General features: G+C 42.2%; 1 protein-coding gene across 2 annotated transcripts in view; it reads left to right on the top strand.

Moving 5' to 3' along the window:
• Positions 1–23,416, top strand: part of si (sucrase-isomaltase (alpha-glucosidase)) — a 72,322-nt gene that overhangs the window by 44,651 nt on the left and 4,255 nt on the right. For both annotated transcript variants that reach the window (XM_044202952.1, XM_044202953.1), the window contains exons 29-47: positions 331–427; positions 928–1,040; positions 1,356–1,481; positions 2,901–3,029; positions 3,317–3,433; positions 3,572–3,634; positions 3,874–3,990; positions 4,085–4,175; positions 4,308–4,446; positions 5,305–5,438; positions 5,676–5,710; positions 6,381–6,497; positions 15,300–15,448; positions 16,273–16,357; positions 16,531–16,587; positions 17,491–17,615; positions 18,041–18,129; positions 20,196–20,245; positions 23,037–23,207. In XM_044202952.1, the coding sequence (XP_044058887.1) occupies positions 331–427; positions 928–1,040; positions 1,356–1,481; positions 2,901–3,029; positions 3,317–3,433; positions 3,572–3,634; positions 3,874–3,990; positions 4,085–4,175; positions 4,308–4,446; positions 5,305–5,438; positions 5,676–5,710; positions 6,381–6,497; positions 15,300–15,448; positions 16,273–16,357; positions 16,531–16,587; positions 17,491–17,615; positions 18,041–18,129; positions 20,196–20,245; positions 23,037–23,207 (2,004 nt within the window). The remainder of the gene's footprint in view (positions 1–330; positions 428–927; positions 1,041–1,355; positions 1,482–2,900; positions 3,030–3,316; positions 3,434–3,571; positions 3,635–3,873; positions 3,991–4,084; positions 4,176–4,307; positions 4,447–5,304; positions 5,439–5,675; positions 5,711–6,380; positions 6,498–15,299; positions 15,449–16,272; positions 16,358–16,530; positions 16,588–17,490; positions 17,616–18,040; positions 18,130–20,195; positions 20,246–23,036; positions 23,208–23,416) is intronic.

Below are 23,416 nucleotides of genomic sequence, written 5' to 3'. Positions count from 1 at the left end.
ACTAACACGGAAAGTATATATTTAAATAAATCTTTCAGTCAGTGCACATTCATTTGCATAGAGGATAGTTGTAGGAATATTTTTCCCTACCTTTGGGAAAACTGTTAAATGTTGACAACACTGGGAGCAAGCCCAGTGGAGCAGTGTTGCTGTCATACCCATAAATACAATGAGAAATGCCCTGTCAGGTGTAAAGAAAAATGCTCATGAATAAACAAAACGTGCCCAAGCAAACATTTGTACAAACCAGAGAACAGACCAATTCTTTAACCAACATTCACCCATCTCCCACTTTCTCTTTCATTCTTATGCTCTGTCTCTCTGCTACAGTACAAGATGAACTGCTATGGAGTGCATCCCTTCTATATGGGCCTTGAAACCACTGCTGATGCTCACGGTGTGCTGCTACTAAACAGCAATGCCATGGGTGAGAGAAACACAAACATACATGCACAAAGGCACACACATGCTTGTGCATACACATACTGTACATGTTGATACACCATATTCAAATGCAACCAACCACCCTCACAAGCACTTTTGTATATTTGCATAGTGAACAGTAACACACTCTCTAAAAACACAAGCAAATGAACAAGCGTCTCACATACACACACATGCAATATCCATGCATTTCTCACTTTGCAAGACAAAGAGCTGAGTTACTCATTATGTGCCAGTATTTTCATATATATATATATATATATATATATATATATATATATATATATATATATATAGTATACTCATGTTGAATAAAATGGTCTGGTTGTTCTCCAATGTTTTCCTCCCTTGCTGCATTGCTTGCTTACTCTTACTAAAGTACTAAAATGTGCATGTGCCACACAGTAAGTGAGCATGGACACATACATACCACTTCATATACAATTTTAAGGGACATAAATGTCTTATTTGCTTTGTGTCCAGATGTGACTTTGCAGCCTACTCCAGCTTTAACCTACCGAACTGTGGGAGGCATCCTGGACTTCTACATGGTCCTGGGACCTACTCCTGAAATGGTGGTGCAAGAGTACACTGCAGTAAGTCTTCTTGGACTTCTGGTCTGTTTGTGTGTGTAACTGTGTGCATTTGTGTGTGCTTCTGCACCTGTGTGTTTGTGTGTGTGTGTTTTGTGTCTGGCCCTGGGCCGCTGTTGATGGACTGCAGCAGCTGGGAGTTCCTCGCTTCATTGAGCTCTCTCATTTAGCCTATCTAAACACACATACACACACACACACACACACACACACAAACAATCAAACAAACACTTCATGGACGCTGCCCCGTTTTCCTGCAAAACAACTTTTTCTGTGCTGAACTGTTTTGACTTCCTTGTTTGTTTTTCTTCTTAACAGCTGATTGGACGACCTGTTCTACCTGCCTATTGGTCCCTTGGGTTCCAGCTCTGTCGCTATGGTTACGCCAACTACCAGGAAATAGCAGATCTATACAATGACACGAGGGCAGCGGGTATACCCTATGTGAGTGCCCGCACAAAGACTTTTTTTTAACAACAGCAACAGCCACACGCATATTCTTCCCTGCCGTATCATGTGGCAGGGAAGAATATTGTAACCACTGAATAAACAATACAAGAAATCATTAATCCTCATCTCATATGTTCCCATCCAAATTTAGTTTATAATCTACAGTATATTTTTGTAAGTGCAACACAGTGTCAGCTTTTAAAGATATGCCTGTTTCCACCATTAACAGACGAGAGAAAAAATGAGAAGATTTAAGAATTCTTCACAATTCTTCACATCCGAACAAATGCAATCTGATAGCTTCTTCTTGCCCACTGTAGGTTGACCAGTATAGGGGCATGCATGCAGTGGAATAGACAGAGCTAGATCCAACACAGTCTCTACCAATTATTTACAATATGATTCAATGTATGTGGACAATAACTGCATAAAACTAAATTAGATAAAAGAAGTATTGGGATGAAGCAAAATGGCAACTTGACTTTATGGATTACATTGGGTACACACAGTTTAACCTAATGAAATGTGAACTAATTTCATTTGAAATCCATTCCATTGTAGGTTCCACAGCCTCTAGACGTTTCCAGTTTGTACCAGAACATGTAATTCTCTCTGACAGTCAAATCCGGTGTTCACATTTGAACATTTTTGCCAAACTGTGTAAGGAACCAAGTAACAAAACAGAACATAATATTCATCTCTGAGAGCATTGGGTTTGACCATGACAAGATGTCCCATGTGGAAACAAGCCAGAATCCCATCCTGTTCAGCATGCAGAACAGAACTTGTGAATTTCCATCGATAATCAAGTGATCCCCTGAATATGCTTTCACAAAGCCCTAACCTGCAAGGAGCTGACATCAGCCAAAAAGAATCCTGCATCATTAACTGGAATGAAAGAAACAGAAAATGCAGCTACTTACAAAGGCTACACATCAGCTAGTTTAACAGACTAAGTGACTGCCACAGACATACAAGGCAAACCAAAGCAGACAAAGTTTTGTTCTCACTGTAAGAAATAAGCGCCCTCACTTTGTTTTATCTTAGGTGTTGCATGACATGTTTAACAAACTTTCCAGAATTCCATATCTATTAGTCGTAATCCCAATATTTGACATCACTATAGAAAAATGTGCAATTATTTTTCCTGACCTGAAATCTAAGTTATAATTATTATTTTCTTTTTTTCCCCCTGCAGCAGTCACTCATTAATTCAAACTGTAGTTGCATTCACATAGCATGCCATCTCTTTACTAGCTGTAAAGTTCTGGGAGCTGAATGTGCAGCAAACAGTTGTCCAAGGACTAAAGTGAAATGCATATCCTAATAAATAGCTATGTCTCTTACTTATTTTGTCTTGCTGATAGCACTGATTTTAGTTGATTTTAATTCAGGAAGATATTGCTGTTGCAGGATGTGCAGTATGCAGACATTGACTACATGAACCGTCAGCTGGACTTTGTCCTGGACCTGGAGTTTGATGGACTGCCAGCCCTGGTTGACCAAATGAGGGCAGAGGGCATGAGGTTCATCTTCATTCTGGTAATGACATTATATCATAAACTGTTGATACAGTCACATGATTGGGCACTCAAGGATCAGCAACCATAGGGCAGGTGTAAATATTATGTAAGGGATAATGTACAGCGAGCCAGTCATTATTGCAAAATTGCTGTAAATGACCAATCAGAATCGAGTATTCAACAAAGCCGTGTAATAAATAGAGATATTAAAGATATCGAAGCTTATATCTGTGAAGGCTGAATGTTAAATTACTGAATCACTACCCTGCTACTAAATACTAAGAGTTGTGTGTATTATAATTCCAGGATCCAGCCATCTCAGGCAATGAAACACAACCTTACCCTGCCTATGTGAGAGGTAAAGCAGCGGATGTCTTCATCAAATGGCCCAAAAATATCAGTGATGAAATTGTGTGGGGGAAGGTAAGAGGGAATGGATGGCAAAACAAACAAGTGGAAAAATACACCAGCATGTATTGATAAAGAGAGATCCAAACTAACAGACAAAATTATGCTTTTGCATAGTGTGTGGTGGTATGATTCGGCATTTTTTTTTTGCAGGTCTGGCCAGATTACCCCAATGTCACAGTAGATGAATCTCTGGACTGGGATACCCAAGTAGAGGTAAAATGTTTTCCATATTCACCATGCTGACACATAACACTTCCTAGCCTCCGACATATTGGAAAGTAGGCCTAAACATCCCAGCTGCCGACAGACAGCATCTGAAATTGCCTCTTATGTAATGATTAAGGAAATTCAGTGAGAGACAATTGTAATGAATGAGATCTTTTGGACTTGGTTGGGTTGTTAGGTTTTCAGCATTTCATTTCCTGATTTCCATTTGACTGTCCCATTTCCAGAAATACAGGGCGCACACCGCATTCCCCGACTTCTTCCGCAATACAACAGCAAAATGGTGGAATCAAGAAATCCAGGATTTCTATGAGAATACCATGAAGTTTGATGGCCTCTGGATTGTGAGTGACTCGAAAGAAAACATTTTAATAAAGTGACCTTATTACCTAATTTTCTTTTTTACTTTAATTTCCTACACTCTGTTTTCATCTGTAGGACATGAATGAGCCTGCCAGTTTCGTTCATGGCACAGTTGGAGGGAAGTGTCTTGGTAATCCACTTCTAGAACACCCTCCATATATGCCATGTAAGACGCACATTCTATTTTATATTCTCCTGATGTTGTAATTAGATTAGCTATGATATCAACATTAGGAGTATGCCTTTAAAGGATTCTGTGTTTGTTTTTTGTGTGTGTGTTTGTGCTCTCTCCCAAAAGCACTGGAGTCTAAACATCTTGGCTTAAACCATAAGACTCTGTGCATGAACAGTGAGCAGATACTCAGCAATGGAAAGAAAGTCAGACACTACGATGTCCACAACCTCTATGGTTGGTCCCACACCAAGCCCACCTATGAGTAAGTGAATATATTTTTAGATTTGTGTGTGTGTGTGTGTGTGTGTGTGCATGCATGTCTTCTCGCATGCCACCTTCTGTATTGTAGGTGGTATGATGTTGTACTATAGGTCTATAGGTCTAGGCAGGTAGTATTTTTAATTAAACATATTGTTGTGCAAAAGTATAAAACGTCCGTATGAATGTGTACAGATGACCGATGACCAAGTTTTAATGTACTTTTGTAATACTTTAAATACAGCAGACAGGACACATTATCTGGCAGATGTGCATGATGCGCAAGAAATTTAGTTCTTTTGCCTGTTGAACCAGACAACATTTGGAAGTAGACAGATTAGTGTAATCATCTAAGTGTACATAATCTGAACACAGTCAAATTAGATGTAGGTGAAGAGAAAAGAGAACAGGAAGAGCAGGAACTATCATTGCAAACACATTTGGAAGGAAAATGCAGCCACAGGGGATCTATAACTGATATCTTCCAGCTATCCACAGAAATACAGTCTCATCAAATCTTTGTGATAATAATCACCAATGGGAAGCTACATTGGTCGTTGTGGGGAAATTTTCCTCTCACCACAGGGAGGCCAGATTGCAGAGTTAGCTGCAGAAGAGCCTGGGGATGCTAGGTACCATTGGGCCTTGAGCCCAGGTGCTTAAGGAGCTTATGAATTGTTTCATTTTAGCACAGTGCTGAATTTAACAATCACAATTAATTGGCTAATTCACTTCTGAAATGAATGTACTTTATTTAAGAGGGAGAAGACACTTTTACATTCTACTCATTGCTAGTTTACTGTATGAATGTGTGTTTTTTTGTTGTGTAAGACAAATCCCTGAGTCTCTCTTCTCTGTGCAGTGCCCTGCTGAATGTGACAGGTAAAAGAGGCATAGTGGTGACTAGGTCCACCTACCCCTCGAGTGGAAAATGGGCTGGACATTGGCTGGGAGACAACTTTGCCAGCTGGGACCAGCTATACAAATCCATAATAGGTACACATAGACATATACTGTAAATATACTATTTGGGACAAAACTTGGTTCTCATAAATGGTGATGGCAGTCTGCATTGCAACCAGTAATCTGACAATATTAGGGTCTTGCACACTTATGAGAAGGGGCTGATGTGATGGATCACACATACTTACAATCTGTGCAACATAGAGAAAAAAAGAAGAAAAAAAGGAATCTTTAATTTGGCTGAACTCCCCATTTTCCTTTGTTCTACAGGCATGATGGAGTTCAGTCTGTTTGGCATCCCTTATGTAAGTATCATCATCTGATCTTGGTTTTGACAAGACATAATCTTATTGATGTGACCTTGTCGTCTCTAAGTAGATTACTGCGGCCTGAGTGATGTTATTTTGTTTGCTAGGAATCACAATGTATCTTGAGATACATTGTGAGGCATGTCATTACAAGCCCCACCCCAACCAAGAGGCCAAGCGCTAGTTCGTCATGACCTATAAAAACTTAATTAAATAGTCTTTAATGAAACTTATATTTCTACATTGTTGTCCTGGCTTACTCTGTCTTTGCTAGTTTGCCCTCTGTCTCTTTGTATTTCTATCTCTTCCTCTCCCTTACATACTGTCCTTCTGTCGTATCTCCTCAGTGCATCTAATAATAATTATAATCTGACACCTCATCGATCCCTGTATGGTAAATCTTTTGCATGCCTCCAGCCCAGCCACAGGGTCAGATACACAACATCCCTCACTCTTGCAGTGTCTTGCTCAAGGACACTTCAGAAACATGATACATGCAACAAAAGTAGTGTGACCCCAGTTCCTGTGGTTGGAAGGTGCTCTTTGTGGTCACACCTGCGCCCTGACGCCCATCTTTCTGTTCATCTCTGTCTCCTCACACACACACACACACACACACACACACACACACACATACATTGACACTATTTGTCTGTCCCTCTTTCAGACCGGGGCAGACATATGTGGGTTCTTTAATAATGCTGAGTATGAGATGTGTCTCCGTTGGATGCAGCTGGGTGCCTTCTATCCATACTCACGCAACCACAACGGCAAGGGTAACATGGTGAGTGAATTCAGAACAGGAGAAAAACACTCACATACACACGGGGTTTCCCTACTGGGATCAATAAAGTATTTCTGATTCTGATTCTGATACAGATATACTGAGCTGTTTTTCAGTTTCCTACCTAAAAATACTCATTTTCGGTCTTATTTGTGGTTGTTTGTTTCATGCTGATGGCCAACTAGCAGCCACAACATAACCACTGTTACTTTTGTGCATTCAAGCTAACTTGACTTAAACTCAAAATGATGCAAAATATTTGCAACCACAAATGTTTGTTAGCATTTACTGTCATGCTGGGAATTGAGATTCTGGTATTTCCAGGGAATTCTCACCAAATTTTACTCCTGTTTCCTGGGAGAAATACTTGCAGGTACACCTACACATCAAAGAACAATTCTCCTTCTGTGGTTCCTCAAACTACAGAATGAACATACCAAAATGGCTGCATGCTTCAGATTTTTTCTGCCACTTCACACAGTATAATCATAATGGTAATGGTAAAAGAATAATATACTGAAAAACAGAGGATTGGATGATTCTACTGTATATGGTTGCCATTGTGTTTTTCCACCTCAAAGATGCACTTTTAAGGGGAATTGTTCTACTACCAATAATCTAATAAATATGAAAGAATAACACTATGAAATTGAAAATAAGATTTTTTCAGTAATCATCCACAATTCTGTGTTTAAAATCAATCATTTATTGGGGAGAAATCCAGCAATCCCATGAAAAGAGTGATGCAGTATATTCCCAGGAAGTAATATTAGAATCACAGGAACAAAAGTGTTAACACAAATCACGCAACACAGTACAACTGTTGCATTCTAAATGTGCATGCTCTTTTTAACAGCTCTGTAAAAGAAGTTTGATGCTTTCAAAAGGTGTGAGAGCTGATTTAACTAACTGGCCTTAAATTATACCAAGCTGGTGCTCACTGTAGCTCAAGAGATGGCTTTAGCTAGTATATTGTGCTCTGAAAATAGGGGCTCAATTTGTATGAATATAGTTGTACAAAAAAAACATTTACCAACACTCCTGTTGTTTGCAAAAAATACAAACTAAGTTGCTTTCTGCACCTGTCTCTCTCTTAATCTGTGTCTGACATACACAAACACACAAAAAGATAGACCTGTTTGGTGTTGTAGTGTCGGTGGCATTCATTCTAGTGGTGACCTTTAAGAGCGTTGGAACACATCTGAGAAATCCAATAACGCCCGTCCGGAGATCGATCCCACCGGGCGAACTTTCTCTGCACTGGAGTCTGCAATACTAGACAGGACACAGTGTGTGTATGTGTGTATGTGTGTCAGTGCCTGTGCTTTTTAACGGCATGGAGTGGGGATATAATTGAATTCTCAAGGTGATCTGGGCACCACTGCACGCCACCTAACCTCCACTCCACACACACATACACCCCATGATTCCAATCATTTAATAATTGCTTGCAAATGGGTGCTTAAACATGGAGAAAACTGACAGAAAAAAACATGCACACGGCAGGAGAGGGCAGCACAAAATGACAGTTTGAGAGGAACAGACAAAGTCAGGAAGACAAAAAGTAAGAGGGATGGAGAGAGAATTGGTGGGGGAACAATAAATATATTTATACCAAATAGGAGAAAAAGAACAGATGGACCAAATGTCAAATACTGACAAACAAATACAGATAAAGGAACAGGGAGGGGAAGAGAAGTTTATAGGCTATGAGACAGAGAAAGAGAAAAAAAATGATGAGGGATAAAATTGGCGGGGAATAAAACAAGATCGCGATTTAGCAAGTTAAATGGTGGTGACACAGGGTAGTGATAAGGATGTGAGAGCTGGGACAAGGCTAAATAAACAATTTACAGATTTTGAAACACCTGCGATCAAGTCAGAGAAGGGATGTGAGAGAGGAGGGTGATTGGTGAGAGGAGAAAAAAGAGATCAAAATCAGGACTGAGAGATGGGAGAAAAGGTAATCAAGGTCAGCTATTTATGTAGTCCACTGTAAAAAAAATCTGTATTATTTTTCCATTCAGCCATACAAAATCCCCAATCACCAGACAGTTAGTGACTGTAACCTCCAGTCTGCTTAACAAGGCGTTTGACAACAAGGTATTAACACCACAAACCAGACCAGAGGGTACACAAGGTCAGAGACAGTGGAGAGAGAAAGAGAGAGGAGAGTTTTTGCAGAGTCATTCCCAGAGCCCCGTCACGCCTAGTGTCTCTTTGCCCTCAGACAACTTTCAATATTGACCTTGAGATAATTTCACTGCACCAGCAATATACTGCAGTGTCCACAGTCATATCAGAACAATGCAAAATTAATTAAACAAAATGTATTCTCCACTATAGTTGTTTCAGCCTCATATTCGAGGCATGTATATGTTCTTCACCTAAAGGGACATATTGTTCATCTAAATATATTTTCTTTTTATGATGTGAGCTCTGCAATGCAAAACAGAAACTCAAAGGTTTATTAGATAATGTGAGGGATTAGATTCCAGACAGATAAATGAAGAGAAAGACCAAGTAGAGGGAAAAGATGAGAAAGGCTGTCACAGCCAGATAACCTAATTTTTCCTTGAAGCCACACGTGTGTGCACACACACACATATGAATCTGTCTATAATCAGTGTGTGTCACGAGGCCTTTTGCCACTATAAATGTGGCCATAAATTAGGTGAATTCATAAGATAGATTCTCTGCTCTCATCTTTTCATCAATCCCTCCTCTGGTTTTTCACAGATGAAAAGTCTACCTTGGGGGCCTAACAGACAGTAGTGTAACTGTCAAATCATGCAAGATGTGTGTGACTGAATGTTAAAAAGTATAAAACAATTTTTTGGGAGATTATCCTGTTATCTTACATAATGACAGCATCAACACCGAAATCATTAATGTGTGCACACTGGACTAGAATTAATAAACATTTCAAAGTAAGAACACTATAAATAAAAAGTAGTGCATTTCTATCACTACTAATCATCGATATTGCTAATGTGGCCTTTTTAGTTATTGGAGATGAGTATGCCATTATTCATCTATGTTCACTTCCTACAAATACAATAATACAAAAAACTAACAATTAAGTAATTAACAATTAAGAAGAGGAAGAGGAGCCACTGGGATCCTAAATGAGGTCACTCATTTAGGATCCCAGTGGCTCCCCCCATAATACACATATATTTATTACTATTACTATTCCTATTTCGCTATGATTGTACCTGATTACTAGCTTGCCAGGCTAATTCAAACCAAACCTGACTTGAGCCTGCAGCTTTACATAACAAAAGCTAGCCCCAAAACCAGATCCTTTGTCTGGACACAGGATCTTTGGGTTGGGTAGTAGAACTCTACTGTGTCCCTTGACCTCTAACTCTCTCTGCATTGCATCAACTGTATCTGTCCTCTTTCTAATTGTGAAAGCAAAGCAAGCTTATACTCACTCATTCAGATTCATTTGATCAGTCTCTCTTTCTATCGCTTTCTTACACACACACACACACACACACTCACAACTTACCATGGTAATTACTTCTTGGTGAACACATCTGATTGTAAGGCATGAGGGTGCAAAAGGAGGGTTACTGAAAAGGGAGGCAGGTAGAAGAACTCCTGGGTTTCCAGATAATTACAATCTTGTAAATTTCCTCAGAAAATTAAATGATAATCTGGTAAACTCCTTAGGTCATAAGATAATGGAAATGTTCTGTATTCAATCATGTGCTGTTAGGTCTGTACTTAGTAACCACTGGGCTACAGTGAATAACTATTATCAAATCTGACCCAGCTAAATTGCAGCTGGGAAGAAAATGTCATTGTATTACTCTCTGTGATGATTTTTATGATAATATTTTATGATTTTTTTTTCTTAAATTCAAAGACAGGAGACACACAGACACAGATTCACACTTAACACACTGAGAGAAGTCCCCCAAACACATGCATGCACACACAATCATGCAAATGCAGTACACACCAAGACACACACACACACACACAGTATCATAAGGAGGAGCATATGGTGATGACACGCTTCAGATGAAAATTTTCATGATCCTCAGTCTCTGTGTGTGTGTGTGTGTGTGTGTATGTATGTACTTGACCAGACTGATTATTGTCCTCACAGCAGTTCTAGAAAATGAGCTAATACATTTAGATTGGCCCATATATACAAAATGACAGTACACTGTGTCCTCTTTTTCTGTCCTTGTCTCTTAAGGTGACACTTGTTAGCAATTAAGATTAGGTACATGTCAGTACAGTGTGGGACAGAATAGTTTGGGCATCATTTATCAGAATAAATACGCAGGCCATTTGAGTACTTCTGGCATGCTGCAAACTAGCTGGTGTCGCTGTCAGTCTCTCTTAATTTCTGGTAACATTTTAAAGTTATTCATTTTTAGCATGCTGTGAAACACAAATAGGAAAGAGTCAACCCTGCAAACAATGACAAGATAAGAAAAATGCAGCTGTGTGTAAATGTATGTTTATTTCACAGACAAATCTAAAAGTAATACATTCACACTCCCCTGGCTTTTTTCTGCATAGACCTGCATGTCGGTGTGTATTTGCACTTGTAACTGAAAGAAATGAACCATAGACAGAGCTTTTGAAGTGTATATCTATTGAAACAGCGAATATGTTTACTCAAACACTGACAACTTGTCTCTAGCTACATGGAAACAATATCAGTCAGTGGATGTTGTACAGATATTTTGACTTTGCATTTTGCATTCCCTAAAACAGGTTGTCCACCTACATGTTAACTATGGGATCACCTGATAAACAGAATGATTCAGGGAATATTGCAAAAAATCTCAATAATATAAAAATAGGGGGACAAAAATGCAATTAAAATACAATTTCAACATCAAATGCGCACTGCAAATTGACAGTTCGCTAAACACTTCCCCCAGACAATGATTGTCCAATTGAAGCTTAGCAACCGTAATCATAGGCATATGGTCGGTTGGTCAAGCTTTGGATTTCTCCACATACAGAAGCCAGTGGTGGAAAAAGTACTCAGATATTTTACTTAAGTAATTGTAGCAATACCACAATGCAGAAATACTTACATGCTTAGAACCATTTAGAATTTTACATAAGTAAATGTACAAAAGTAAGGCCTGTTTATGACTAGCATATCCACTGTGCAGTATTTCCCTACTGTCTGAAAGCTGTTCCTGGAGAGTTAAGGATAACTTTAGTGGCCAGCCATTGTTACCCATTATAGTGACATATCAATTAGTCCTGATCCTAAACGCCCTTTCTCTTGTAACGTTAAAAAGTGAAACATAGCCTACTGAAAATATGGACAAGTATGTAAGCAGCCAAACAGGGTTATGTCAGAACAAAATAACAGTTTGATCTTACAGTTTTCCTTATCATACTCATGATTCTAGGGCTAACTAGCTCTACGCTGCAATACAAGAACAATGCTGTTTCATTATTCCAGGTCTTCTATGTGGATCATCACTGGTGAGGATGCTAACTTTTTTGCCAGAGACATACGAATTCACCGTCAGTCTTTTAGCACGATATTATGTATGATCCTGGACAGAGCTGGAAACATTAAAAAGTCAGCAGGAAATAGCATTTTCAACCAACTAGCTGGAGCTAACATTAGCTTAATTAGCTAGCTAGATCTCCTCCTTGAACCGACACCTTAACGTGGTGGAGGGGTTTGAGTACCCGAATGACCCTGGGAGCTATGTTGTCTGGGGCTTTATGCCCCTGGTAGGGTCACCCATGGCAAACAGGTCCAGGGTGACGGGTCAGACTAAGAGCGGTTCAGAAGCCCCCTATGAATTGTCAACCAAGGCCAGTTACGTCGCCCGGATTGGCGCTACCGGGGCCCCACCCTGGAGCCAGGCCTGGGGTGGGTGCTCGACGGCGAGCGCCTGGTGGCCGGGCCTTTCCCCACGGGCCCGGCCGGGCACAGCCCGAAGGAGCGACGTGGGGCCGTCCTCCCGTGGACCCACCACCCGCAGGAGGATCCGTAAGGGGCCGGTGCAGAGAGATCTGGGCGGCGGTCGGAAGGCAGGGGCCGGCGACCAGATCTCCGGACACAGAAACTGGCTCTAGGGACATGGAATGTCACTTCGCTGGGGGGGAAGGAGCCTGAGCTTGTGCGGGAGGTTGAGCGTTACCGGCTAGATATAGTCGGCCTCGCCTCCACGCACAGCCTGGGCTCTGGAACCCGTCTCCTCGAGAGGGGCTGGACGCTCCATTTCTCTGGCGTTGCCTGCGGGGAGAGGCGGCGGGCTGGTGTGGGCCTGCTCATAGCCCCACAGCTCAGCCTTCACGTGTTGGAGTTTACCCGGTGAACGAGAGGGTCGCGCCCCTCCCGCTTCGGGTGGGGACAGGTCTCTCACTGTTGTGGCGGCCTATGGGCCGAACGGCAGTGCAGAGTACCAGGCCTTCTTGGGGTCCCTGGGAGGGGTACTAGACAGTGCACCGCCCGGGGACTCCGTTGTTCTACTGGGGGACTTCAACGCCCACGTGGGCAACGACAGTGCCACCTGGAGAGGGGTAATCGGAAGGAACGGCCCCTGATCTGAACCCAAGTGGTGTTCAGTTGTTGGACTTCTGTGCTAGTTGCAGTTTGTCCATAACTAACACCATGTTCAAGCACAAGGGTGTCCATCAGTGCATCGTGGCACCAGGATACACCCTAGGCCGGAGGTCGATGATCGACTTTGTTGTCGTATCATCTGACCTCCGCCGCGTGTCTTGGACACTCGGGTGAAGAGAGGGGCGGAGCTGTCAACCGATCACCACCTGGTGGTGAGTTGGATCCGCTGGCAGGGGAGGAAGCCGGACAGACTTGGCAGGCCCAAGCGTATCGTGAGGGTCTGCTGGGAACGTCTGGCGGAGCCCGCTGTCAGCAGGGTCTACAACTCACACCTCCGGGAGAGCTTCTCCCAGATCCCGGGAGGCTGGGGACATTGAGTCCGAGTGGACCATGTTTTCCACCTCCATTGTCGATGCGGCGGCTCGTAGCTGTGGTCGCAAGGTTTCTGGTGCCTGTCGCGCGGCAATCCCCGAACCCGGTGGTGGACGCCGGAAGTAAGGGATGCCGTCAGGCTGAAGAAGGAGTCCTATCGGGCCTTGTTGGCTCGTGGGACTCCCGAGGCAGCTGACAGGTACCGGCAGGCTAAGCGTGCTGCAGCCCGTGCGGTCACAGAGGCAAAAACTCAGGATTGGGAGAGGTTCGAGAGGCCATGGAGGAGGACTATCGGCCTCAAAGAAATTCTGGCAAACCGTCCGGACGGCTCAGGAGGGGGAAGCAGTGCTTCACCAACACCGCACGGTGCGGGTGGAGAGCTGTTGACCTCGACTGGGGATGTTGTCGGACGGTGGAAGGAATACTTTGAGGATCTCCTCAATCCCGCTGTCACGTCTTCCGAAGAGGAAGCGGGGCTGGGGACCCGGAGGCGGACTCATCCATCACCCTGGCCGAAGTCACTGAGGTTGTTGGCAAGCTCCTTGGTGGCAAGGCTTCAGGGGTGGATGAGATCCGTCCTGAGTATCTTAAGTCTCTGGATGTTGTGGGACTGTCTTGGCTGACACGTCTCTGCAACATCGCGTGGCGGTCTGGGACAGTGCCTCTGGACTGGCAGACCGGGTGGTGGTCCCTCTGTATAAGAAGGGGACCGGAGGGTGTGTTCCAATCACAGAGGGATCACACTTCTCAGCCTCCCGGTAAGGTCTACTCCAGGGTACTGGAGAGGAGAATTCGTCCGATAGTCGAACCTCGGATTCAGGAGGAGCAGAGTGGTTTTCGCCCCGGTCGTGGAACACTGGACCAGCTCTATACTCTCCATCGGGTGCTCGAGGGTTCATGGGAGTTTGCCCAACCAGTCCACATGTGCTTTGTGGATCTGGAGAAGGCATTCGACCATGTGCCCCGGGGCGCTTTGTGGGGAGTGCTCTGGGAGTATGGGGTCCGGGGCCCTTTGCTAAGGGCTGTCCGGTCCCTGTATAACCGGAGCAGGAGCTGTGTACGCATTGCCGGCAGTAAGTCAGACCTGTTCCCGGTGCATGTTGGACTCCGCCAGGGCTGCCCTTTGTCACCGGTTCTGTTCATAATTTATATGGACAGAATTTCTAGGCGCAGTCAGGGGCCGGAGGGTGTCCGGTTTGGGAACCACAGGATCTCATCTCTGCTGTTTGCAGATGGGGTGAGGAGCTCAGTCACACGGGGGGAGCTCGGAGTAGAGCCGCTGCTCCTCCACGTCGAGAGGAGCCAGCTGAGGTGGCTAGGGCATCTGATCCGGATGCCTCCTGGACGCCTCCCTCGGGAGGTGTTCTGGGCATGTCCCACCGGGAGGCGGCCCTGGGGAAGACCCAGGACACGCTGGAGGGACTATGTCTCTCGGCTGGCCTGGGAACGCCTCGGGATCCCCCCGGAGGAGCTGGAGGAAGTGTCTGGAGCGAAGGAAGTCTGGGAGTCCCTGCTTAGACTGCTGCCCCCGCGACCCGGCCCCGGATAAGCGGAAGAAAATGGATGGATGGATGGATGGATGGATGGATGGAGCTAGCTAGATACAGCTGATAAAATCTGCCAGCAAAAGTTTTCATTCCAGCCAGAAAAATCGATGGTCGTTATCATTGCAAACTGTACTAATGTGAGAAAACCTGATAGCCGTAGCAACAGTAACTAAGGGGGCGGAGCTTAGCGAATGATGAATTGTGAGCAACAATGTAAGCAACAAGTTCACAAGGCCCAAAAGCCTTTTTTTATTACTATTCATTTCACTTAACCTGTCTGTAATTACTCTTTTTATTTATTTTTTCTGTCAGAGACAAGATCCTGTTGCCTGGAATGCCACCTTCTCCGAGGCGTCCCGCAACGTCCTGAACATCCGTTACACCCTCCTGCCCTACCTGTACTCACTGATGTTTGAGGCTCATACCAAAGGAAGCACAGTAGTCAGACCACTCTTGCATGAGTAAGCACACACAACACACACGGGTCTTATCTTTTCTGCTAACATCATGACTCAAGCATTACATGTAATCACTTAATCAAATCATTTAGTTGTTACCAGGATGGTAATACTTTTTTCTCCTGACTTGCTGGCAAGATAACCTGATTTTATACTACATTGCTTCTCATTAGTATGCAGAATATCACATGTGGTGGTTGCTGGACTAAAAACCAATTTAGGTAGAGCTTTCATTTAAGTGCTCCAACACGATTTCAGCACCTCTGTGTTTTAATGCCCAACTAATTTTCAACTAGTTGTCGAAATGTTACCATCAAAGTATTTATTATTAGCTACAGATGTTAATGGTAGGAAAAAAGTTTCCTTTATTAACATATCCATACATTTGACAGTGAGGTTATACAAGCTGGTTTGTGATATTTGCTCATTTGAATAACTTGACAGGGTAAGAACAATTAGAAGTGTCTTCCCTGCCACAGCAAGCACATCAAGAAGCCCTTGAGCAAGGCACTTTCTGTTTCAAATTCAAGTGAGACTCTTTAGATGCCAACCATGACTGTGGCTATACTTGGCAGCTCCCAGATGTGAATGTGTGCAACTTTATGGAAAAAAAACCAAACATATTTATTCATTTTAAGAGACTCTTCTAAAGTCACAGATGGTATTTAAGGAGCTGGCAGGGTGAGTCTGGCAGGGTTATTTGGCTTGCATCTTCAAACCATTGAATTCTGAATGAGTACTTGAACAGTCGTCTGGGCTGAGGACACAGGAGAGCGCACAAAATGTTTTCAGTCGGGCTTAAAGGCATCTGTGCTGCTGTGTCACAGGTTTGTGAATGATAAAACTACATGGGACATCTACAAGCAATTCCTCTGGGGACCTGCTCTACTTATCACCCCTGCCCTCGACCAGGTTTACACACACATACACACATCTTTACCCTTCTACTTATATCATTATGCATTGAAAAACATATCACATATGCAACTTTTCAATCATTTGAGGGATAGCTGTCACCTTGGCTTGTATTTCTCTACAATTTGATTGGACTCATTTGTTTGATTAAATGACTTTGTGATTGACAGGGAGCCAGGAATGTGGATGGCTATGTTCCTAATGCACGCTGGTATGACTTCCACACGGTGAGTCCATGTTCATAACAACCAGAAAACAATAAGAAAACACAATGAATCCAAAACTTCCCCTATCTTGTCTAAACCATTGCAGGAATACTGCAGATGAAAATCCACCTACACATTTAAGCCCCGGTGAAACAACGCAGTAGATAGCACTGAAGAATAATTACAGTGTATATTATTGAAAGAGGTAACCACATCTGACTGGCTGATGATTAGTGTATGCATAATGTCAATATTCGTAACATACGTCTGTGCATCATATCTTTTGTTGAAGGTACAAAGCACTGCATCTATAAGGTGCTTTATGTCTAAAAAATATTTTCACAAAAACAAATATGTAGGCAGACCAAGACAAAAAAAGACACTAAAACCACAACTACAACAAAACCCCAAATGACAATATTAACAAGAGACATCTTTGACAACATCATTAAGGGGTTGCAGCTCAACAACTGCAGAAGGCGCCTTAATGACAAAAACAAACATCCAATCGCTCTGTCTCATTCTAGCTAGGGGACTCCCCATCTGTTAGACAGCATCATAAAGCCAAACAAAACACGAGAAACAACAGTATAAATGGGGGCATGGGATGGTGGGGAGGAGTGGTTACCTCCATTAAACTTGTCCCCTCAACATGCAGGGAGGTGAAAGCTGTTAGAGTAAGGACCAAGGACAAAGTGGAAAATACTGGAAAAGTTTGCAAAGAATTCCTTTGGCGTGTAATAAATTACTGAAATGTTTCAGATGTAGCCTTTATAGATGTCATATATTCCACTGCGTGCTTTGTGATTTACCAGCGCACAAATGCCAATTTCCCACAAAGGAATTGTTGAATAAAATGAATCTGAGTTTCATTACCTCTTCTATTTTTAGTACTTTTAGTATAATTATTGCTGCTTTCATCAGGCCAAAGATGTTGGAGTGCGCGGCCAAATGGTTAGGATGCCCACACCTTTGGACCATATTAACCTTCATATCAGAGGAGGATATATCTTACCCTGGCAGAAACCAGAGAACAATACATATTACAGGTAAGTGCACACATGTCATGGCTGACACATCATGACAGCACACAGCTACAGGTCAGCATCATGTGTATTTGGTGTGAAGTGTGTGTGTTTCCTGTCTGTTTGTACCGACGGGGGAGGTACATACGTGTATAGTATACGTATTGCTGCTGTGTTTCAAATACTTTTTCTCCATAGAAAGGTAGGTTGCCATGTATGACCGACACTCATCAAAATGAATGTCATCTATGATCGTTAATGTGTGTTAAAGAAAGAGGCAGTGGTAATGAGAGAGAGAGACAGTTAAAGGGTGATGAGTATTCCAGCAGCAGTGAGATCAGGTGGATGCCCCCAGCTGGAATGGTAATCCATTTGTCCTCAGTAGCAGGTATAAATATATGTTGTCCTTTAGCAATCTGCTAGAACCCTCTCTACCCCTTTGGTTTCAGTCGGAAGAATCCTTTAGGACTGATCGTTGCCCTAAGCGACAGTGGAACAGCTCAAGGATCGTTCTTCTGGGATGATGGAGAAGGAATAGGTAAATGAAAGGTCACCCGTGAACTTCCACCCCCCCCCCCCCCCACACACACACACACACACACACACACATGATAGTCAATATTTTTTAGTGCAGTGAGTTAGTGCAGGTAATTTCCTTTAGCTAGTATAAGCTCATATCTTGATTATTAGAAATTAAAATATCAGGAAGGATAAATGGGTAAAAATCATAGATGATAGATAGATTGTCATGCACCAACACCTTGGGCACTGACTTCAGTACATTTTTGGTATTTAGCCATGCTAGCAGCATGGTTCTATGGATGGCAATGTCAGTCTGTCATGTGTTGGTCCACCCCTTTGGTCCAAACTGAAGTATCTCAACAACTATTGGATGGATTGTCATGAAATTTAGTACAGACATCCATGATCCCCTAACAGTGAATTCTAATAACTTTGATAAACCCTATTTCAACTAGTGCCATCGTCAACATTTTGGCTTATGACCAAATACCTGAAAAACTAATGATATTCCCATCAGCCTCAGCTGTACTTTGTGTTTATTGCTAATGTTAGCATACCTGCTTAATATGAGCATGTTAGCATTGTCATTTTGAGTATGTTAGCATGTTTGCATAAAGGCACACTGATTACTGGGCCATCTTGAAACTATTAGGTCAGTTTCAGGTGAAACTAGCTATTAACAGATACTCAGGCAGATTCCCTCCTGAAGGCAGGGCTTATGTAACTCAGAGTAGCTTAAATTTCCAGTTCCCGTCCAATTTTTTCACAATTGAGAATGACTTCCGGATGGGAGCCGAAACGTCTTGATTCTGAAAACAGTGTCCAGATGACTACGACTGAAACCTTTTCTACGATAGAACACTCCTGGACGAATGAGGGACTACACCGTCTTAAACATAAGGTTGTATTTATTTTGTGATTTACAGATGAAAACACCAGAGGTGTTTAAATGGTGTTTAAATTCAGTCATTTACTTATCTATAGAAGCAGTTTTTAAAAATTAGGAACTGGAAATCCACACCTTCACCCCAGTATATCTTAAACTCATGTACAGTATGAGAAAGCAGAGTTATTTTTACTGAATATGAATTTCTTCATTGATTTTATCAGACAGACACAGACTACAACATAGTCTCTCTCCACTTTCTCGTTCTCTCTCTTTCACACACACACACACACACACACACGCACACACACACACCCTGATATACGAACAGAATCAGTCTCTGAAGTGCCTCTGTGAGAAGATGCACTCTGTGAAAGGCGTGTTTGTGTTGGGACAAAGAAGAGAGGGAGAGATAGAGAAAGAACGAAGGGTGACAGAGAAGGGGAGTGACAGAAACTATTACAGTAATTCCCTGTGTCGCTGCCTGGATATGCTCTCCATCACTCCTCTTTTATCTGCTTGCTCGCTCCTGTTTTCTGCTTCTCCCTGTCTGTCTGCAGCGTAGCCTCCCTATGTCTTTCTTGTTTGCTTTGCCTCTTGCTATAGCGCCCGCTTACCTGTATTATCTGCTTTTCTTGAGTTCTGCATGTTTGAGTTTCACTTCAGAGGGCTAGAGAGCTATTCACTCTACTGTCAGTCAGACTGACTCATCTGTGCGTTAGTCACCCATTCATCAGTTATTCCCTTATTCATTCAACCAGTTCTATGTTCAAACTCATTTAATCAACCTATAATAAGTTGAGGTAATACTGTGTGATGAGTCAATGCATGGATACGTTTATTAATGTGGCAGGACTGTATGGTATTAACTCATCCATCCAGCCACTCAGCTAGTCACGTTTTTATTTATTCATGCAGCTGCTCAGTGTTTCATTCACTTATTAATAAAACCCTTCACTTTCACTCATTTATCCACCTCATCAGGTGATTTTTTATTTGTCCATCCAATCAGTCACATGAGTATGAACTTAATCTTGTGGTCAATATGAATACTCACTTATTCATACAGTCCCTAATGTATTCATTTCTCTCTGTCTCTCTCATTCATTCAGGTAGTCACACACCTATTTTCTCTGTCCCTCCACTGTCTCCATTTCTCACTCTGTATATAATTTACTCTTATTTTCTCCCCACAGACACAGTTGAGAGAGAACAATATCTGCTGACCTCCTTTGCAGCAGAATCCGTGAGTTCAAGGGCCAACTACATGTTACATCTCTTTTTTTCCTTATCATCATTATTGTTATAAATGCAGCGAGACTGGAGAATAAGCCCATGCTTTGACATGCAACAGGGCTGTGGTAGCCGGATGTCAAAGGCTAACTGTTGGAAACCATTAGCACAGAATTTATGTCTAACTCTGGGGTGGTGATTTGAATTTAGCTTTTGCCCCTTTTGACTGAGACAGTTCTCACTTTAAAAACTCTTCTTTTGACACCTGTATCAAAGTAATGACATACAAACGCTTAAAGGTCCAGGATGTAACACTTAGGAGGAGCTATTGCCAGAAATGGAATATAATATTTATAAGTATGTTTTCATTAGTGTATAATCACCTGAAAATCATTGTGTTTTCATTACCTTAGAATGAGCCATTTTCATCTAAAAGTAAATAAATATAAAAGCTTTAACAATGAAGATTTACCAGTCTTTAATACAACTGTAATGGTGAGGTAGTGGAGAGAATTTATACACACACACACACACACACATATGACAGAAGCTTATTTATTTGTATACTGCAATTTTATTGTCTTGTGCTTTTGATTTATGATTTAGCAGTCTTGTTCATGTCATGGTGACATTACAACTATTTTACAATTTTCACAATTTTAAGAAGGTGGAATAAGAAAGTAGATACTGTAAGAAAGATGTTGCTGAGTCAGTTCGTAGAATTTTCTACTGATATCAGATGTGCCATGTGTGACTTTAGTTTTCGTGGCATCACCAAGCCGAAGTCCCTAATGACGTCACAATGTTATTTTCATCAGGTGCAGGGCTTTTGTTGTGTGCACACCTGTTTAGTATTTTCATGGCTCCAAAAGAACAAGCTCGCACAGAGGTGGCTGGAGTGGAGCAGCTGTGGTTGTGTTTATGCAGATCGCGCTGTTTTTCTGGTACTTGTTTTGGCACAAAATTGCACTTGCATTTCTGCCTGCTCAGAAAACCTCTTATCACAAACGCAAGCACAAAGTGCAATTTTGTGGCTTTAGTTGGCAAAAGCACAAACACTGATTTCAAAATGACAAACAAAACCTTTCATGTATGTTGCACTTGCCTTTTTCCATAGTACAGATTTAAATGTGTATCAAAATACTTTCAGTGTGATTAAAGGTCAGATTAATGACTGATTACCAATAATTTAATCCACAAATGCTTCCCTTAGGCCCTTCCCTTAGAGTAGACTGAATATCTGTAGCCATCACCAACATTAACAATGATATGTGCTCCATCTACAATCTCTAATTTGATAGGTCAAACACCTAACCTTCAATCAATATATTTATATTAATTAATAGTAGGACATGGCAAAGGGTCCAACAAAATAGATAGATACAAAGGTGCATAAAAAGGTCTGCCAGATAAGCTACAAACATTGTTCTGTGTGCTTACATTTTGAAAAAGAGGTGGTCTGAGCAGCAGAAATTAGGGTGCAATTTAATACAAAAATGGGTACCAAAATCACACTGTGCAATCCCATCAATACAATCTCAGCTCCATCACCCTGCCGACCTTGGCACGTGTGCTTTTATGTGGAGTCATTACATTACCAATCATTTAAAAAAAATAGATCTATAAAGGACAACAAATATGAAATTGTGGCTGTGTTTGTACCTCTGCTGACTGAGCCCTAAGAGTTTGTGTGTGTGTGTGTGTGTGTGTGTGTGTGTGTGTGTATGTGTGTAAGTTGTATGGCTAGGTTCAGTGAGAAGCGAGTGTTTACCAGGCCACAGTTTGATCACATTTTGAGTCAGACATGACAGACACTCCCTAATCACTGGGACTAATGGGACTAACCCAGCCCCATTTGCTTCTTAGCCAGGCAAAGGCACACAATCACACACAGACACACATTAATGAGCACACGTTTAATCACAAACATACACACATACATATATGCACACATCTAAAGTACCCACATACCCACGTACAGCTACCATGGCCAAACATCTGTGGCTGTCCTCTGCCTACCATCAGGCTCATTCCAAAGCAATTTCACACAGCGATAAAACAGGCACACTGTCTGACAGCCAAAGGGGGAGAGAGCGAGAAAGAGAGCATGTGTGTGTGTGTGTGTGTGTGTGTGTGTGTGTGTGTGTGTGTGTGCGCACACGTGTGTGTGTGTGTGTGATTGCATGTGTGAACAGGCAGATGTGAGAAGATGAGTATAAGTTAGGCAATGAGGCCAGTGCTGCCTGGCAGATTAGCAGATCGTATGCCATTTTGGATGGCTATCTGAATGTAGATTGTGTGAATGTGTGTGTGTGTGTGTGTGTGTGTGTGTGTGTGTGTGTGTGTGTGTGTGTGTGTTTGTCTGTGTATCTGTAGCTCCATATGAGTTTTTGACCTCATGAGTGAGGCCATTTTTACAAAGTGAGAACATTTTAGTCTTCTTCAGTTTTCAAGGGGCTGTCAGTACTTTGATTAATTGATAATCAGGTGCCTCAGACGTGTGTTTGTGTGTGTGCCCAAGCAGGTGTGTCTTTCACAGCATGAACATGATAAAAGCACAGATGTAAAACTATTCAGACAATCAGAATCTCCCTGCAGAAGATTATTTACTAAAAGCAAAGCATAGAGTAAAGATTATAATACGGTGGATATAAAATGAATGGAGAAAGATACTCAGACGTTAAATGTTCTGACTCCTTAAAGAGATGAAGCATAGCATAGAATAGTCATTAGCATTTTTTGTTTCTAATAACCATCTGTGTCTCTTTGTCTCATCCTCCTGTCTACAACTCTTTCACTTCTAGAACAACCTGTCCAATCAGGTCCTCCACAATGGCCTGGCCCATGCTGACCAGGTGACCATGGGTGTGGTTAAGGTTTGGGGCGCAGGCAGTGTTAAGATTACAGAGGTGACCCTAACAGACATGACTGGAACGACACATCCACTGACCCCGCAGCACAACCTTGACACTCAGGTCAGAAGAGTTTTTGGATGTTCACCATTTAGTTATCATAGTAAATGTAGTCATGATATAGTTAATGTAGCTATCTAAATGTGTATCTGTATTAAATTAGTTACAGTTAAAACTTAAAAAAGTGCCATCCTCCCTCTAAGTTTTTAAATAGGCTTAATATTATGTGTTCCTAATGATATTGTGCACTAGCTTAACCATGATAAACACAA

Source organism: Siniperca chuatsi, linkage group LG7 (assembly GCF_020085105.1).
Source record: "Siniperca chuatsi isolate FFG_IHB_CAS linkage group LG7, ASM2008510v1, whole genome shotgun sequence".
Taxonomy (NCBI): Eukaryota; Metazoa; Chordata; class Actinopteri; order Centrarchiformes; family Sinipercidae; genus Siniperca; species Siniperca chuatsi.
This window is presented reverse-complemented; position numbering and strand designations above follow the sequence as displayed.